The sequence below is a fragment of the Labrus bergylta genome, chromosome 14 (assembly GCF_963930695.1).
Source record: "Labrus bergylta chromosome 14, fLabBer1.1, whole genome shotgun sequence".
Classification (NCBI taxonomy): domain Eukaryota; kingdom Metazoa; phylum Chordata; class Actinopteri; order Labriformes; family Labridae; genus Labrus; species Labrus bergylta.
Genome location: NC_089208.1, coordinates 8,806,624 through 8,827,135, shown reverse-complemented (window position 1 = coordinate 8,827,135; position 20,512 = coordinate 8,806,624). Strand labels below are relative to the sequence as shown.

The 20,512-nt window shown below is 39.8% G+C and overlaps 1 protein-coding gene across 1 annotated transcript in view; it reads right to left on the bottom strand.

Moving 5' to 3' along the window:
* Positions 1 to 20,512, bottom strand: part of si:dkey-175m17.7 (uncharacterized) — a 36,539-nt gene that overhangs the window by 3,311 nt on the left and 12,716 nt on the right. Inside the window, exons 2-6 of the mRNA XM_065963145.1 lie at positions 15,799 to 17,897; positions 15,063 to 15,365; positions 13,344 to 13,603; positions 10,941 to 10,993; positions 1,001 to 1,100 (exon numbers count right to left, since the gene is read on the bottom strand). Of these exons, the coding sequence (XP_065819217.1) occupies positions 1,001 to 1,100; positions 10,941 to 10,993; positions 13,344 to 13,603; positions 15,063 to 15,365; positions 15,799 to 17,881 (2,799 nt within the window). The 5' untranslated portion in view covers positions 17,882 to 17,897. The remainder of the gene's footprint in view (positions 1 to 1,000; positions 1,101 to 10,940; positions 10,994 to 13,343; positions 13,604 to 15,062; positions 15,366 to 15,798; positions 17,898 to 20,512) is intronic.

Below are 20,512 nucleotides of genomic sequence, written 5' to 3'. Positions count from 1 at the left end.
ACCTTTGATTACCGAGTGTAAGCGGACCTGTTCTCAGTTTCAACAAATGAGTACTGAAGAACCTACTTGTAAACAGAAAGGGGTATGAAGCAGCTTCACTGTACGTGCAAGACGATCACACAGGTCGCTCTACGGTCCCGTCAGATAAACGTCATCTCCTGCATATCTGCTCACACCCACATCACACAGACATTTCTTTAGGGGGCTGGCAGGAAACATTCCTTGTAGAGTCTGAAGTGAAACTTTATCTGTTTCCATCCACACTTGCAGCCCCCCAACATGTGCCAGTTTTACAAGGTAGGTACTACTAACAGGGCGAAATATTCTGTGAACACATCTGTCCAAACTATTCTTTAAAATGATGCATTTCCAGAAGTGGCATGAGCTGAAAAGTGTAAAACATGTTAACATAAATGATAGAGTTATGTTAGTCTCCTCTTTATGTGATGTTCTTTTCTTCAGGAGCTGCTTTTTTGAGCAGCTTTTGACGCGCTATGGAAGAAAATACCCCTTGGTAAGTCTCCAACAGGAAGCGTTGGCTTTAATTAGCTTTGAGAAGGTCACAGCCTCCTTCCTTGATGTGTAAAGCAGACTGGATTATTCAAGTCTGTCAAATTATTCCCTGTGCCTTTCAGCTTTGATTTAAGGCTTTATGTGTAAAAAAAAAAAAAAAAGAAAAGAAAAGAAGAAAAAAAAGGAGCCACATCAAAGTCAAACTTTGTCTTTTTTTTATCTGATGCAAAGTTTGACTTGTGCAGTGCTATTGCTAATGTAATACAAACAGCATAGTACTATTATGCTTTGTGTTGACATGAACTACCTGACCTGAAGCAACACAAGAAAATAAGAGCTGAGTGTTTTGACAGTAAATGATCTTCAATGAAGCTTTTCTGGAAGTCAAATGAAGTTTGACAGTGTCATTTAATTCTCTGTATTGATTGAATCATTAGCTTCTATCATGCCGTGTTTTTTAAATGTGAGGACGTTCAGATTGTCTTACCTTTATCCTGCAGAAACTAGCCTCTATCTTCAGTTGCTCCACCAGCTTCCTTGCCTGACCGACACTCATGGTGCTGTTCACTGGGGTGTCTCCTTTCATTCTAGCAAACACAAGCACAAACACAGCAACATGTCAAACATTTTGGGCTTGAAATTGCATGAAATTATACCCTTTATAGTTTCCTAAATGGGAAATGACTGATCCAGAAATCCTACACAAAAACAAAACTCAGATTAAATGTATTTAGAAGCAATGATTAGGTTCTAATAATGTTTACAAGGCACGGGATCGATACGTCTTTAATGCACTGTTCTGTTTGTTTGACCAAATAAAAGAAACTGCGTGACCTGAGATTTCAGAGAATTCACAATATAGCTTTTTTTTGTCTATTAACATTAAAATAAATACTCAAAAATGAAAGAACATTATTTCCTACTCACTGATCTTTCCAAATCTAAAGGATTTGGAAAGATTTGGCCACCATCAAAGTGAGCATGAAACAAGTCAATCTCCTGTAATGAAACACAGATATTTATCAATATTTGGTCGAACCGGCACAGCTGCTACATCATGTCATCTTTTACGGCATTAAAGGCATTTATACATGTTATCAAATGCAGACACAACATGTAAACTGGGCCAAATGGTCAGATTGATTCACCATGGCCCACAGATTCTTCCACCACGAGCAAGATTAACCACCAGATACCAAAAGGAGAATGAAATCAGCGCTGCAGCAACACTGAAATTCATGAATTGGTGAATAATGGTGTACATGAATGAAAGAAAAAATTCACAGATGGGAAAAAAAATCCTTTAGGATGAATTGTCAACAGGAGGAAGGGAAAAAAAAAAAAAAGGCGAGCAGCGAATCTGTGTGAAACATTCTGGACCTTTCCCCATTGTCTTTTTTTTTCTTCTCCCTCCATCCACCCCCTTTCCTTCTTACCCGTTTTATATTCCTCTTCAGGTGCAGTCTTCCCCCCTCTTCTCTCTTTTTTTCCTCCCTTTTTCTGCCTCTCTGTGTCCCCTCTGTGAGCTTGTGTTTGGTGGTATCAGTGTAGCCGGACCCCACCCCTCACAGACAACAGCCTGGATGGTACCCTGCTCTGTACAGTCCGGTGCACTGCAATTCTGCCACAATGAGCTCTAGATTTGTGGTGGTTGACTAGGAACACCCCCTCTGTGCTGAGTGGTACCTGCCAGACAGGGGGAGGGGGGGGGGACCATGTGTGAGGCTTTTCTTATGAGGGTGGATTGTACCACTTTCTTACTCAGGGAAAAAAAGGGTCCAACTGGAATCTCTCAGGTTTCAATCTCTATAACAAAAAAGGATCATCTATGTGGTCTGTGGTTCTGGTTTGTAGTGCTGAAGAGTATTGAGCATGTGATGTGACCTCCAGAGACCTGACTCATTAAGTGACTCTGTGCTTTATGTGATGCCCACCCTCTCCTCTGTTGCTATGGGGACTGCTGCAGGTTGGCTAAGTGGTTTACATCACAGTTTCAATTGTGTAATTTCTACTCCTAATCAATCTGTTAAAGTGCTACAGATAAGAGGATCATTTGATTTCTTACATATCAGGGTAATGGAAAGAAAAGTGGAATTTAAAAAAAAAAGGAAAAGCAGACTATATTTTGTCTGTAGGCTCTTATGATGCTCTCAGATCAAAGAGCACGTCGAGTAAAGAGAAGTGCACCTCTAATGTCGAGATCATTTTACATTATAGCGAATTTTGATCAATATTTGTCCTCGTGATTTCATTATTAGGGGCTCGAGCAGACAAGCAAACGACAACGCGCTGCTGAAAATCAACAACACGTCCAGAAGCCATCTTTGCAAAAGCTAGCTTTACTCCACTTTAATGGCGCTGTCATTACCTTCCCTCAACTCTTTTATTGGCGGTGACTTATCTTGTAGTTGTACCATCTCTGTTTGCTTGAGGCTGTTTTACGTTCTGGGGTCTTTTGTCCTTCGCGCTTGCCGTCGTTTGAGAACTGGACTTAAATACAATTTACTCTTTTTGCTTAGCCTATTTAACTTGCCAAATAGAGGCTATTTGTTCCCTTGAATAGTTTCCTTAAGTTAGTTATTTCACTTAAGAAATTCTGTCTACTAGTAACCTGTATGAGGCTTCTAGATGTAGAAAAAATACCCTGGCTTTCGACTGTTGCTACTTTATCCAATATTATAAGATCCGGCCATACAGTGAATGCCATAGTCCTAATGTTGCAACAAGATTATTATTGATATGATGCTCACTTTGTGGAAGGATTTGTACACACCTGCAGCTAAAAATAATGGTTATTAATGCAAATTATTTGATCTATTCGTCATTGTATAATCCTAACCCCTGAAAATGAATAGACTCACAATAATCATAGCCTGAAGAGACACCATTTCAACTTTTTGTTGTCCAAATAACCAGACAAAACTTCACGTGATTACAACTAGGCTTACAGGTATCTATCTACCTTAATGATTAAAATGGTTGATAGTTAAAAAAACCCAAACAAATCAAAGCAATCCACTCAATAGCGGTAATAGCTCAAATATTAGAACATTACAGAAATATGTTTGACTTCCTTGTATTTTCCTTTTACTCATTGTTATTATTATTTTCAGGAGTTCGGCAGTAACTTATCTCATGTTATCTTACTGCTTCTAATGTAACCTGTGTTGTATTTTTTTGTAAGGTTTAATTGTAACTCTGATTCCACTAAAATAAAACTAAATATTGAGTATGTGTGAAGAGCAAATAAAAAATAAACAGCCTGCCTAGAAATTGTAATAAATTCATGACATGCGTTGTTAGATGGTGGCTTTGATGAACATGTCTGAGCAAAGTGCAAAGATTTTCACACCCACTGTTTTAGATGTCAACACCAAGCTTTTATCTTGTTTGAAATGACTGATTTTAGTCTTCATTATCCTGCTTCTGGGACTGCAGACTTACGTCATGAGGACAGGGTGAACAGTTTATTTGGATTTATTAGCTGCAGTTTAAGGACTCCATCTGCTGGATGACGCTGGCAGAGATGACTGCATCATTGATCTGCAAAAAGCCTGCAGGGTCACGTCTAACCTTTCAGCTCTTCTGAGGTGAGTCAAATTTAGGTTTTAAAAAAAAAAGCCCAATAAGAACTTGGTTTAGACAAACAGATGGAAATAAATAAATTACTCACAAAAAAAAAGTGTAGAAAGATATTAGTGTGCTTTTTCGATCAAGTGTACCTCAGCTTTTTTAATGAGTAGAACCTTATTTATTGTCACAGATAAGATGTCTCTTAAGGGAAATAACCCAGTGATTTTACTTTGATATTTTAAACAGATGAACTAACTTGACTTTTTCCAAACGAGATAAAGATCCCTCTACTCTGATTGTGTCCTAAATACTGTCTTTTCTTGTAGCCAACATATAAATACCCTGATACTGCACAGGTTAAATTAATAACATCATTATATCAAATATCTGATGATGAAGTAACAAAGCAGGAGGCGAAAATACAGAAAATCTTCAGGAAACAGAAACCTCATGATTTGATCAAGCAAACCTTTTTTCACATGGAGCAGTCCGGCTTTTAACTTCTTTGTTGTTCATCATGTCGTTCAGATCTGAGACTCCAACCTGCTAAACCATGACGCCCTCTTACTCCAAACAGCACCACTTTAATGTTATTTTAAACCTCAGAAAAATAACAAACATTTAATGTTTCTTTCACTCCACTAAAGCATTCAAATAAGAACCAAAAACTTTATGATTAATTGTAACTCCTTGTTCATAAGTAACAGTCAATGTGTTTGCAGTTAATAATAGTAATAATAATATTAGCTGCAGATATTTACGTTTCTCTGAACAAGTATCTTTTTTTATGTACAACTATAACTCCCCCATCTTCATAAAACAACAGAAAACAGCTTTCATAATAATAAATGATAAGTCATTCTCAGTTCAATACACTCAAAGTTTGACTAAAAGCTGGATTTTTGGAGCTTTTTGTTGAGTTTTCAACCTCTAAAGGATTGATTAGACATTTCTTACCACAGCTCAGACGTCTAGAAGCTGAAAAAGAAGTTAAGTGGTGAGTAAGTTTAATTTATAGACCCACATAAATGATTTGCACAAACCACTAAACTTAAACTAACAATACATTGGTAATTAAAAACTTTAGAAACCAACAACTCACTTAAGAAATGTGGGTCCCAAAACTGAGTATAGATATGCTAAAGCAAAAACTTCTGTTGATTATGATTGAGTTCTAACTTTTGTTGATGAATGTGTTAACAGGGAAAATGTGCAGCCATGCATCACTTGTTTGATATATATCCCTATATAATGTTGTCTTGTCTGTACATGTACAGTATAGAGTGGCTGTTTCTGCTTTATAATGTACTTCTTCTCTGTGTGTTGATCTTTTGAAACACATTTAAACAGGTTTTAAGGAAACACAAATACAGTTTAAACCCACATTTGAATTAAGCATGGACTTGGCAACATTACTTGTATAGTTTCAGAACCAGTTGTAATCCTTATGAACCTTTTTCTGTCCTGGCTCTATATCTCTAAAAAAAACAGTGACAGCAGGTGCAAACCTGAACATGACTGTATGGGGCCGTGTCTTTAACACTCACCAGATGGTCCACGAGAGCTCCCGGTTCATCTCTGCAGGTGCTCTGCTACATTCAGAGTGTTTAGTTAACATGTCGGCCACCAAATTAGCCATTAAATAAGAAGCCTGCATAATAATAGTAATAATAATAACAACATTGTCACAGCACAGCAACACACAGCCGGGGGAAGGCATTCATTATGGAAACGCAAGATAGGTCGACTAAAATTCATACCACAGGAGTCAAGCCATGTTTTCAACAAGGAACAAACTTAGTTCCTTGAGTTTTCAATTAGCTATTATACTATAAATATGAAATTAATTAACTCTTGATCCATTTTTACTTAATTTTTATCCTTAATTAATTGGAACCTAATTACTGTTCTGGTTCACTGGAGCCTTCATGTCTGGAGACCTCAGAGCTTAGGAGCACCCTGAGACTTCTCACTTGATTTCTCACTCTTTTTTTATTTGTACTGGGCTAAATTCGACAGATTTTAGTGACTGAAAAACTTTGATGAGTCTCGTAGTAAAAATAGAAGTCATAATGAGACATTTTAGCTGTCTTCTCAGTGCCATGCTGTCAGATTGTCAGAGCCCTCTCAGATAGAACATGTGTAACCCAGACGATACGTGGTTGACATTATGATTTGAATCCATGCAGCAGATAGTGCCGTTGTCTGCCTCAAGGTTGATGTCAATAAATATTGCAACAATGTTGGTAAACGATTTTCATTTCAAACCATTTGGGTTATTGATTGCATGATTGGAGCGGATGGCTGACTGACACTGAAAAGCTTAAAATGTTTCAAGCTTAGTGCAGTTTTCATATTGGCGTGCAAAATGCACAATGCATTATCCGTGTAGATCTGAGTGTTGACCAGTGAGGATTGGGACCTTTTTAAAACCAATGACATATCTAAACGTTCTCCACAATGAGCTGGGTCTCTGCATTAGTAACCACAGCCAAATTACAACAGTGCAGATGGTTATATGTTTCAGACATTCATCACCTGATGCCCTCTTATTGTTTCAATAAATTTCAATAATGAATATCCTGTTTGTATTATATTAGTGATTTCCTGTCAATTCCATTGTTTTGTTAACATTAAAAACCATATATTTAAATTGTTCTGACAGATGTTTATATATATACTTAATGTTCCTGAAAAGCTATCTCTGCAGTTTCCAGATATGTTCTAGTTGCAACATTATACTTTTGGTACAATTATTGAAGAAGTTATTAAAATGTCAAAAACAGATCCATTCATCTGGTTTTCTTCCATGCTGCTTTCACTGATGTTAAATTTCTGAAAAACAAACGACAGAGCTGAGCTGTTTTCAAACATTAAGCTCACATTATGATATAAAGCATGTTATGAGTATTTTCACCATCTTGTAGTAGAATAGCAGCATGTTTGGCACTGAACACACAGGCTACAGGCTAATGGGAACGTCATTGGCTAACTGGTGAAATTACTTTTTTTGACCTGATGGTGGAGCTAGATGAAAAGTGAAGGGTTTACAATGTTTCCTGAGGGGAACATTGACGTCTGTACCAATATTCAGGGCTATCATTGGGAAGGTTTTAGAATAATTTCAGTCTGGACTTTATTGTTGAACAAGGATTTATCCTTATATGGACATATGGCCGGAGCAGCCTCTGGCGACGATACAAATAGAAGCAGGTTTAGATTTAAGTCTGAAAGTTGTTGTCACATTTTGAGGAGTCGTCATGAAATATAGTCTTGTCATGTAGTTCAAATCAGTCATTACTGGCACACACTGATCATGCTTTTAATTCGAAGAACGTATTGCAGGCAGACAGAGAGTTTGCTTTAACCTCTCTCACTGATCGATCCACCCCCGGGTGCTCGATCACACAGCTGTGAATCCAAACCAGCTCTTATGTAACGATGAGCGAAGCAGATCTGGGTGGGGTGATCATCTGAATCATCAATTGCAATTGGTTGTTTGTATTGACGGTAATGTAACTGCTCGATACTTTCCAAATAGACACTCCTGGCTTCATTCATGGAGTTGTGCTGATCAGTGGGCAGCAGTGAACTTTAGCCTATCACAGTGCACCGTTTGATTGGATGTTCACTAACCCTTTTCAGCACGGTCACAGATAAAAATGGCAATAAATGAATAAATAAATACGACATATACTCTCCAAAATGATAACAATTCAGTTTTGTTTTTTTTTATTATTAAAAGAGCCAGTTCCAGTGTTTTAACTAGAAATGAACATGGAGAACAACTTCACAATCCAGCCATCAGGTTCTGAACAGCACACTGTGGGATGCTTTAAGGTAACATTATCATATTCAGCTTAAAACAACATAAAAGAAGACAAGACAGCAATGGAAATCACTTGATAGGAAATCAAGCCCACACAGGGACTGGTTTTATCTGCTGCTGCAGCTGCTGCTAATCAGACATGGAAGAAATAGAAGAGAAAGTACAGGTGTGAACTGAGGTTGTTACTCACACAGAGCAGTAAGTATATCTTTTCTTGTAGAAGGAGGCAAATGAATCCAGCTCCGAATGGTTAGCATTGGCTGTTTCACAGTTAAGTTTCTCTTTCTAAAAAGTACGGGATAAAACCTTTGTATCACGGACATTTGAACAGCGTTATTGTTGTCAGGTATTCACTTTGTCAATCTAGTTTCAGCAACAGATGCATCTAGTTTCAGCAACAGATGCATTTGACTTTAGACTAAATGTTTTTGTCAAATGAATGACATATTTCTGTCTGGTAGATTGTTGATTGTGTATCTTTATGAAAATAAAGCAGTGTTATATGACTGGGCTAAACTCAAATGAACATTTCCGACTGAAACATGCAGGCTACAGGTTGTGTGTGTACATTTGTACAGATTTGTGTCATGGAAATGTTAATTTACATGTTAGAATTCATTGACAGAAGCACATTATAATACTGTACAACCGATCTGGACGTACACAGCGGTGCTTAGAGCTGAATACTGATGTCAGTATGCTAACATGTGCACAGCGGTGATGATAGCACTTTGATGTTAAGCCAGTATTTACTGTTATAGTTATAATTAGTGTTAGCATGCTAACGTTAGCAAATTAGTTAAAAAAAAAAAAAAAAGTAGAGCTAAAGGCTAATAGGGATGTCAATAGTTTAGCAGGTAAAATCTGTCGGTGACACCAGACAGTAGATCGGAAGAATTACGTTTTTGAACTCAACCTCTTTGGATCATGAATGTCTTTACAAAAATGTTTTTACAATCCATCCACAAGTTGTCAAGATTATTGAATGAAAAATAAAAGTCAACCTCATGATGGTGCAACAGAAATAGACAGGAAGTCATCTTGGACTGTAGGATTATACTCTAAAACAAAACATGTTTGCACATGTTGTAAATCTCAGTCAGGAGTCAACCAACAAACAACCATCGGCATCCCTATAGAGCCATGTCGCTAGTGTTGTTTACATTTCTTTAAATGATTTAGGAGTTGTAAACCTTAAAGCAGACATTAGTAAACTGCACATGTATTCCCTGTAGCATATACACATGCACTTTTTCAATAGTTACAAGATTCATGTTTAAACTGTTTTGTCACTTCAGGACAAAGTGTAGATTGGGTTTTAAAATGTCCCATATTTGCTGTTTATATGTCATATACTGTGTTTAACTTAAACCAAGTATTAAACTCTAAACAAGGACAATTCTGCCGAATTAACAATTGAAAGAAAAAGCAACTCCACCGCTTTATTGAACCACAGTGAGTAATCAGATAGTCTTTTGAACAAATGCTTCTGCTACATTTTGCCTCATTTCTATCAGCTTCTAGATCAAGACCCACAGGAGCAGCTCGAGGTCCCACACAGTTTGCTCTGAGATTAAAAACACTGCAGAGGAAGCACAATAAAGTCTGGATTGAATTGAAAACAATGTAAGCACGGCTACTGAATTCAAGCCCACTTTGTATCAGTCACCCATAGCGATGTGATATAGCAGCATTGTATTAGTCACAGTGCGTGAAAGGTAAAAACTTTGTCTAGATACAAAGTACAGTTACTACAATATGAAAATACTGGATTCACTTAAGAGAAACAATCCATTATGAAAAGGAAGAGGACAGCAGGAGAGCATCACAGGTTAGATTACATGAGTATTTTGGGTCTCTGGAGGAGGTGAGGCGGCAGGGTGAAACAGCACAGCTTTACAACAAGAATCATACCTGAAGAGTTCTTACCCCCCAATAGAAAGGAAGGAGGTGATCTGCTTTTTTTTCATCATTCCTATGAATCCTACAGTTCAATATTTGGTACAGGGAATAACACAATGTTTAAAAATGAGCAATAAAATTCAAACAGGAATAACTCAGGTCCCACAAATAAGCAATGCACACATATACAACGTCCTCTTCATTAATACAGTTCTTCTCAAGTGTAATACACAGGCAGAAGATTTTTTAAACACACTCACAGAGACACTGGCTCTTCAGTTTATAGGAGTTCAAGAGAAAATGTTCTGTTTCTTTCAATGTGTCTCTCAAGTACAAACGACTCAGGTCGGCACTGACTCAACTGCACAGCAGATCGGCACAGTGTGGAGTTAAAGAGAACCTTTAACAGCCAGTTTGCATATAAAGTATGTATAAAAATCAAGGAGCAATAACAACAGGCCCTCTTCAAAGGTTAATTCTACACCTACTGTGACCGGAGCTGGAGAGGCTGGAGGAGTGAACAGCATGTTTTGCTTCTCCAGCTGAAATGAAGGCGAGGAACAGGAGTACGGTATGTTGACCCTGTGAGGTCTGATAACAGTGAAACTGTATGAGATGTACAGCAGAGCTGAATATTCCTATTATCACTGCACGGTTGGAAGATGTCATTCTGCCCATGTGGGCTTTCATACAAAACAAAGCTCCATGTAAAAAAAAAAAAAAGAAAAAAAAAAAAGAAATCTGCATATACACAGTTATAGTATCTGTGCATCCTAACACGATGAAGAAGTCTGATTGTAGAAAAATATATAGCCTTTATCAAAGTCACTCAGCCAAAAAATTAACCCAGAGAGCAAAATTCAAAATCATTTAACTTTATATGGCACCAAGGGAGGATTAAACGACACAAGGCTAAACTGAAGGCATTTCGGTTGTAGACACATGTTTTTTTTTTTTTTAAATCAGGACTCAAAATGTGGAAAGGGGCAATTTTGACACGAAACATAAAAAAAAAAAAAAAAAAAGAAAAGAAAATACTAACAAAGCTTGTCATCTCTAGCTCAGATTTATTCAGCTACATGTACTCTGAATTTGTTTGGATTTGAGTGGGCATATACAGTACCTCCCCTCTTCAAAGTGTGCTGAATCTCTGCACTGGTAACACGCCCTCTCAGACTGCACAACCATGCATTTGAAAAAAACACAAAAATAACACAAATGTGTCCCCCCCTTACAACACTCTTGCATACAGTAACTGAATCTTTCTTTACAAATGTTGCTAACTCATGCATATTTAAACAGTATGTTACAAAATGTGCAAAAAAAGGTCTCCATCTGACACATAACAAAACATCAGTTCTCCATCAATCATTGATTCTTTCCCACACAGTGAATTCACTGATATATAAGGAAGAGAAAGGTTGGATGCACTGAAAATCCTGCAAGCCAAAGCAAGATAAACGGCAGTTTGCATCACACATTGTTTTACAGACACAAATACGAGAGCTTGTTGTCGCACAACAAAGATCACACTCTGCTCTGACTTTGCACACATCAGAGCTGATTTATGAGCCTCTAGTGCAGAAAGAAGTCTAGCAATATTCATATTGTAGGTATCTTTTGAATGCTTTAAATTAGGTGTTTGCACATCCAACTGTTTCATGAAGTAGGTGCAGGACATTAAACTATAGCCTTGAAAAGAGAGAAGAGAAAAGAGCACACTTGACAAAGGTCCAGAGGGACCAAAACATTGTGACGCTAAGCAAGTGTAATGCACAGGATTTTCTCTCTTCAAGTATCTCCTTCAGCCTAGTGATGACCTTCAGATGTAACTTATTGTGTACTAAGTGGAGAGTTCACAGTGAATCATGTATCCTTTTCTAATCGAACAAAAGCCTTCATTTGAAAACGACTGCATAGTCATGAGGGCCACAGTTCAGGACTTTAGTAAAGACAATAAGGCAAAAGAATGGTTAGGGGTAAAGACCTTGAATTATTCACTTTAACATCATCTCTGAAAAACGGTTGTTTTCCAACTCCTTCAAAAAGTATCAAAATGATTAAATATAAAGTAGATTTGGCTTTCAGAGTCGGGATGATTAAGATAAGATAACTCAAGCTATGCTACTATATTTTTTCAAATTGGTATCATGATACCATTTTGATATCATGGGGACAACATCTTCATTCTTTCATGAGAGGTAAAAAAATAAACAATATCAAAGCTTTTAGTTTGACACAATGTCTACACCCAAACAAATGAAGAGTAGTTTGGCTCTGTGTTTCCAGAAAGGGTTAAACAGGATGTGAAATGTAACGGTGTCATCTCTAATCAATCAAACCATCATGTGCACTTTAAATGTCAGGACGTTTCTGTCTGTGCACCTGTACAGGACTGATACATGCTAAACACCAAACAAGAACAAGATTATTACACAAAATTGCATAAAAACAAAATCATCATTTTCCCTTCTGAATTAGGCAGAAAATAAATGATGCACAGTTGGAGAAGGTCTGTTGTTTTGCTTCCCCCAATCCTCCGGTTGAATACTGTTAATCATAGTGTTGCATAAAAACAATCTCTGACGGTATTGATGAGTTATTGTTTCAGTTTTGCAGTAAAAATCTGAATCAGAGCCTCAACCTGCAGTTTGAAAAAAAGATGGAAGTTTTTGTACTGTGAGTGCCTAACTCAAAAAGGTGCACAGAATGATCAAACCTTTTCTTGGTCCATTTAAAGGGTTGCTTCCCTGAAATGAACCCAGTGTTACTCATTTCCATGAGCTGTTTGTCACTTTTGTAAAACCAGGGTAAATGCTACTCAATTTATGCTACCAACAACTAGGTCCATGCTTCTCTATTGCACAGCTTCAAAAACACACACACACACACACACACACACACACACACACACACACACACACACACACACACACACACACATGATAATAGTAACCCAAACAGTAACTGAGGTCTGTGTGACAAATTCTTCACATCCTTAACAGATTTATGGTATTTAAAGTGCACTGTTATAACCTGTGTGTTTGCTACATATGGCAGGAACTTGAGAGAGTTGTTGTAGATAAAGTAGAACATTAACAGTGATCCGCTCGCTGTTTGCGTTCCTGTGCTGCATGCATCGATGTAATGTCTGTGTGCTGCTGTGAATGTAAACAACAAGGACCAAAAGGATGAGGCATTACAAAAAAAGGAAATGGTATACAGTATATGAGAGTGATGTTAGGTCTATTCAAAATATTGGCACATTATCTTATAAACAGTTTACTGGATGAAGCTCTTGTTGTCTAAGAGTTACTACTTATACTAACGACACATCCAGTCTTTGTCTCATATTTCACAGTATTAAAAGTGCACTAATTGCCAAACCAGTTTTCCAGTTGTGAGATTTCTCATCATGTCTGTCTTCAGAAAATGTGCTACACTTCTTAATGCCACTTAAACCTTGTGTGTCTTGATCTGTGGTACAGATAACCTGCATGCACCTGATTGCTGACCTCTCTCACACCTGCGTCTCAACGCCATTAAGTTTAGGCATCAGGATCCGAGGAGTCACGCCCGAGTTGAGATCCCTCTCGAACTCCAAGAGCTGGCCCATGAAGTTGAGATTGGGGGACACCACTGGGCGCCGGCTTCGCACGTATTTGTAGGCATCTGTCATTGTCATGAGGGTGTGCTTCATAAGGTAGGCGATGACGATGGTTGCAGAACGGGACACGCCGGCCTGGCAGTGCACCAGCACTCCCTGTCCACTCTGATATGCCTCCTCTGTGGACGACAACAACAAACTGATGAGTTCGAAGTTTAACTTGCTTATTTGAATACAATGGGGTTTTTATTGGTGCAAACTGTTTTAAATAAATAGATCCACAGATCCATACACAGATCCACAAATGGATCCACAGATCTACAAATGTGTACATAGTAGATCTGCACACTGATCTGCAAATGCATCTAGATATTTTGATATGCATACACACGCCTGCAAATATGTTAACCCTTTATATAATGACAATCAGATTTATTAAAAAGTATCATACATTTTGCTCTAAGATCTTAAAGACATCTGTTTCACATAATTGTAGATCTCTGTACGCATTTGTGGATCCATTCACGTATTTACAGTTTTGAACCATTAACGTTTCCTGTTTAACATTAAACCCCATTTTCCATCTTTTATTATAATTATAAAACAATCAGTCCACCAGCCAGTCAATAAACCTTTCTGAAAGTAAAGTTCTTAAAGTGCAGTGTGGGCGGCATGAGCAGTGTCTAAAAACATAATTAAAGGCAGTAACACCACAGTGAGTGCAACAGCTTTGAAAGAAAACAAAAAAATTTGGTGTCAAGAGCTAGTCAGGGAGGGGCGCAGATGACCTAGCGGTTAGGTTGCACCCCATGTGGGGAGGCTGTGGTCCTTCAGGCGGGCGACCCGGGTTCGGGTCCAGCCCAGGGCTCTTTTCCTGGATTCTCTCCCACTCTCTCGCCCCTATTTCAACTCTATCCACTGTGCTATCAAATAAAGGCAAAAAGCCTCCCCAAAAAAATCTTTAAAAAAGCCCCCCCAAAAAAATCTTTAAAAAAACCCCAAAAACTATGGGTGCACATGCCCCATGTATGGAGGCTGTAGTCCTTCAGGTGGTTGGCCAGGGTTCGAATCCCACCTGTGACTCATTTCCTGCATGTCATTCCCCACTCTCTCTCTCTCCCTGATTTCCAACTCTATCCACTTTCCTATCTCTTCATTAAAGGCACAAAAAGCCCAAACTAATCAGGCAATTTGGTTATCTTTCCATGAATAGATAAAACTTGAAACTGAATGACTAAGTGACAAGTTGCAACCACAGCGGCCTGTCAAACCCATATAGGGACGTAGAAATGTTTATGCACTTCTGGCTCTGAAAAACAAGACGGCAATATCCAAATTGTTGAACTTAAAGCAAACCATTGACTGACAACAGCATGGCTGTGTCCAGTTCTGCTAGTTCAAGCTTTTACCCCCCTATATATGGGCAGAGACATTCTGGATTAATAACTGTACCGAGCACACAGAAAATGATCTACCATTCAATAAATTCCTGGTGACAAGGCAAACAGGGCAAGCACCGAGTTGTCGCAGTAACAGAGGATTACTGGTATCTGTGACTTTATCTCAGTTATGCGTTACAACAGCATATCATACACTCACACACGCAAGTACAACAATATATCAGAGGGAGAGCCTCACCAATGAACTCAAAAACCTCCTCAAAGTACTGCCGAAGGTTTTGCTTGCTGTTGTCAGTGGCAGGCAGCCTTTTGTAGCGAAGTCCAGAGTTGACGTGATAGAGGGGCAGGTGAGTAGTCACATTAACCACGTAGCCGATGTTGAGGCGCATCAGCAGGTCCAGGTCCTGGGCGTCCCTCTCGTTCCCCAGAAACAGGAAGGGTAGGATGGCACTAACCACGGCGTTCTCTGCGTCGGGAGTCATCAAACTCTCGTCAGACAGAGAAGCTGGCAAAGACGAGGAGAGCGGCAGAGACAAGTGCACTGAAAGTAGACGGAACCAACAGAAAGAGTTTAGAGGCATCGTTTTTTAGTGTGTGAAGAACAAAAAAAAGTACAAAATCACAATTTAAGAACATGCGAAGGAGTCACAAAAACAAGCAGAATCCATTATCCGAGCGCTAATAGGCAGTATTTATTCTCTATGAAAGATGCACTGTGTATATATTTCGCATTAAAATGCAATAAATTGCTGAGATCCAAAAAGGCTAATGTGTGTGCAACAGTTAAATCCACAACCAAATGATTTAACACATCGAGGGCTACGAGGTCAGAGTCACGACAGCTTAATGCCAAACTCTAACAAGTTACTCTCCATAAAAGAAACCTCACGCAAGGATTCATTTTTGATGTACAACCTTAGTACATAACAGGTCGTAAAATATCGTTTAATCCCCGTGATTGAAAATATTCTTACTTCTGCTGTTCTCCTCATCTTGCTCTCTGTTCAAGGAGTTGAGGGCCAGGTGAAGAGACTGAGCCGTTGGCAGCGAGTGTCCTCCCTCCCTGTCTCTCTGCCAAGGTTTCGGTTTGATGAGTGTGCTTGGGGCTGATGGTGGAGGCGAAAAGGACACAGGTGAAGGCGGGGAGGCAGAACGAGGAGAGGGGGAACGTGGATATGCTGCATCGCCGTCTTGCTCGTGACTGTCTCCCATTCCTAAATCTTCAGCTTTATTCAAGAGCCTCTTAAGTGAGTTTCTGCCTTCGTCGTACCCTGATCCTGACCTGCGATTCACAAAGTCAAGGGCAGCCATTTTTCCCTGCTGAAGGCGCCGTCTGCCAGCGTGGTCGATTAGCTGAGACTGCGGATATTCCTGGAGGTTTTGACAGTCCAGCAGGACGAGGCCTGCTCCGTTGCTGCCATTTTGTGCCTGGCTTGAGCAGGTCTTCCCAACTCCGACTCCCATTCCAGCGCAGTGATTCTTCTGGGCTTTAGAGTGGGTCATCTTCTTGGCCAGCTCTTCAGGCCAGATAGTACGCACGCTATAGTCATCATCATCAGCTTGGAACATACCCATTCGTTGAGCTCCTCCGACGCCTCTTCCTGGGGGCTTGCCTCGGCGAGGGTTGAACGTCACCACGATGGGGTCGCTGCTGCAATAGCTGCAGGTGGAGCTGCCTGTCTGAGAGGCTTTGGGGTTGCAGCCCGTGACACAGCTCTGAATGGCACGGAGAGGGGCTGAAGAGGACAACGGGGTACAGGGTAGACATCCTCCAACCAGTTTTTTGCGTAGGATAGCAGGACTCTCGAAGTTTCTGGCCTCACCAGAGCAGGAGGCACAACGGAGAGGTTTGAAGAGGCCTGCTCGGCAGTCAGACACTGTGCTGTTAGAAGAAGACGTATTGGAGGTGGAGGCGTTGGAGAGACACCCCCCAAGATTTCTAAGGCCCATTTCTTTGCCTCCTCTTTTCACTGCTCCGACATTGTGACCACAGGAAAATGAGGTGGAAGAGCTTCCTCCACCTCCCTGACAGCTAGCCGAGTGACCCTTATACCCTCGGCATCTTACCAGCCTCCAGCAGCCACAACTGAAAGGATGGGTGCAGTCGATAGTGCAAGTATGGTCAGGGCTGGGGAAGCCTCCAGCGTGGGAGGAGCAGGGGGAAATGGGTAGACCATGCAGGATGTGAGGGCGGTGATCCCTCCTGTGGGACGGGTGGGGGTGGCCGAGTTGTTGAAATGAGACAGGGACATGGGCAGGTTGGGAGGGAGGGGATGAGGGATAGTTGGAGTTTAGGATGGCGGCATGGGGCACAGGGACGGAGTTTTGGTGATAGGGCAGAGTGTGACTGTTATGGCTTTGATGGGCAGTTCCCAGTTTGGAATTTTTCTTGTGACCTTGAGAGTGAAACTCCTGGTCGCCCCTGTTGAGGAAACTGGCGTTTTCTTTTTCTTTTTCACTCCTGAATCTGTGAGCCTGAGCTGGGACAAACTGTAGGACTCCTCCAGGGGTAGACGAAAGCAGACTATGGTTACTTCTCTGTGCCTTGTGTTCTGCTCCACCTGGCTTACCAGCAGTTCTCTCACATTGCCCTTGATCCCAGTGTGAAGTGACGCATTTCCCTCTGTTACCCTTTACTGTTCCACTGCGCCCTAACGAGTTGCTATATCCTCCTCCCCGTCCACCTTTGTCCACTGTCACCCTGATATCAATAGTATGTGTGTGGGAGGGCAGCCGTGGGCCAAGAGTTACTGTGCCATTGCTGTGGCAGTGGCTAGGGTTATGTCTGACACCGGCTGGGACTGCAGGCTGGTCGCCCTTGAATTTCTGCACGCGAGTTGATCTGCGCTTGCATTCCAGAGTCAGAGCTTTACATGAGGGCGAGTAGAAATGGGACTGAGAGGGGTGGAGGTGAGGAGGGTGGGCCACTTGTCCATTGGTAGAGGCTGATAGTTGAGAGGCGTGCTGAGGGATGCTCTGCGGGGAGGACTCACACAGGACTAAGTTTTTAGGGCGCTGAATGACCACTATGCGCTCATCAAGAGGGAGGGGAGGCATCTGGGTTCATGCAAAGCTGCGTAATGAAGAGGGAGAGAGAAAGAGACACACAGAAAGAGAGCAGTCAGACAGTTGCTATAGTCAACACTGGAAATGTGGGCCACCCTTTACATTTCATCAGTTTAGACACAAATAGAACAGGCTGATGCCAAATAATGAACATGGCCTTGCAGCTATGAAATATTTAGATGATACTGTGCATAAATTGGAGCACATTTCAATTTAATTGAATAATTAATTAAAGTACTACAAAACTAAAGACAAAAAAAAAATTGTTAAATTATGAAATGTAAAGTTAAACCCCAAACTCTCACCAAAAATGACAACACATATTTACAACAAACACACAAAGGTTTTTATGTTTTGCATATTCAGGTAAGTCATCTCAAGGTGTCTTGTATACCAAAACATATCAGGAACAAATACACCAAAGATTTTGCAGCTAAGTTTGGACCACAAACATGTCACAACTTTTCCTTTTCACCTCTGCTGCAAACCAAAGACAAATTCTCATTAAGGGTACATCATGTTTTATTAATGGATACCACTGTAACATCAGAGAAATCCATGTAAACATGCACATCGAACATCTTCTGTTATCTGATTATACCAGGCCACCTGCTGGGCATTTAATGCTCACCAATATCTGTTGTAGTTAGATGTTCTGATTTTTTCTGTTTCATAGTGATACCCCTCCCGATAGGTTATACAAATTCTGAATCCAATCTGATCTCTAGTACAAGGGTGTGCACCTGTTTGCTGTCAGCAGCATCTAATCCGAGCTAATCCTAGTGGCAGCATGGCTTCTTAAAAGCTCTGTCACAAAACTTGAATCAAATGAGCTGCATCAACCTTCATCCCTCTCACGAGTCTTCAGTCTTGATGCAGTGCTGCACAATTAAAATGGTCATATAGGCTTGCAATGAAAACTGGCAATGCAAGTTTAGCCATAATCATGTTTTTTTTTTAACTACATTTGCTCTGTTTTTCCACAGAAAATCTAAACCAAGAAATGAACTAATAGCTGCCTGGGCTCTTCATTTTAAAGTCTGTGTAATACTAGAGAGCCATGAGTTTTTTGTGGAATGAAACACTTCCTGCTCCCAGCCATGTTCACTCTGCCTCTTGAATAAATTACATCAACCGAATCCTTTGGGCCAATTAGAGACGAGCATTTGTCCAGGCCATGGTATAAACAGAAGGTCACCACGTGCACAACACCATAACTCAGCTTTAGAGAGAGCTTTCTCACCATGACACAGCAAAAAGAGAGTACCACACTGTACTTCATGAATATGCACTTTGAATATAAATAGATATAGAAGCTTTTTTTTATATTGTATCTATAAATTGCTTTTATGATTTATGATTAACAGGACGGTACAGTGACTACAGGAGGACATTGTATTTTTACATTTATTTGGTGCATTCATTATAAGGCTGCTCTAAAACTTTAAGATGAAAATCATTGTGGTTAAAGGAAAAATCCTCCCTCTCTTACATACACTGCTAAATACAATCAATCTGACGTTTACTTCACCTAGGAGGTGTTGGGTTGATGAAATACTTTAATTTGCTTTTACCACACAAGCAGCATGGCTCTAGGGAAAGCTAAAAGGTCAAACAGAGGGATTTTAGCAATACAGGGGGACATTAAGCTGAAAAACACCGCTGAGCCTTAAGTTGAGGGTTTTGTTTAAATTAACACTAGCTGCAGTTGCCCATTCTGTTGAATAATGCAGGAATTTAATGCAGACAGTTTCCTAGTTTGACTGTTATTATCTCTAGCTTTATTTTCAATAGATTTCTCCCCTTGTGGTTGTAAGTAGTTGGCATTAAACTGATGAGGCACTTGCATTCGTTTTCTTTGGGTTTTACCTAATTACTAAAATTACAAAGTAAAAAAAACTGCATATTTTTAACGAGGCAACATGTCGGTCAACTGATCTGGTACTGGTGTAAAAACTAAAATTGTTATACATATAATTGTTATACAACTTTTGGTATGATTTTATGTGAGTTTAATGGTGTTGTATGTTGTTTGAACCTCTAACCAAAGGTAAGTTTCTGTCACTATGTGATATACAATACATTAAAAAACTAATTTTTCCAAACTAAATGGTCAGTTTGCTATACACGTAATTTTTTTAAATGCACAAACCATGTTAGATATGTTTATCTGCCCAGGTTATGAGAGATCTGTTGTTTCTGCTGCGACTCCAAACATGTCTTGAGATTACACAGTAAATTATATTTTTACTTTCTATAAAGTAGTAGGCCCAGTGCAAATGACTGACCTCATAGTTGACAGTCTCCATCGCATTTGGATGGATGAAGGAATTTCAGTAACAGATATCTCAAAACCCGGACAAATAAAGCACAGAATATCTGAATAACTATAGATTAGATTTGGATTAGCATTGTCTTAAAATGAAAACGTAGGTTGAAGAGTACAATGCTTGATGCTTGAATCCAGCCAACAACCTAGTGTGTAATTACATTAATCTGTGCATATAGCTGTTTAAATTAGTTTGGTCAATTTCTAGTTTGACCTTTAACTATTTTTTCTAATATTCATAGAAAATCTCTCTGGTGGGGGGAAAAGACCATAAAGGTTAAAAGGGGGAAAGC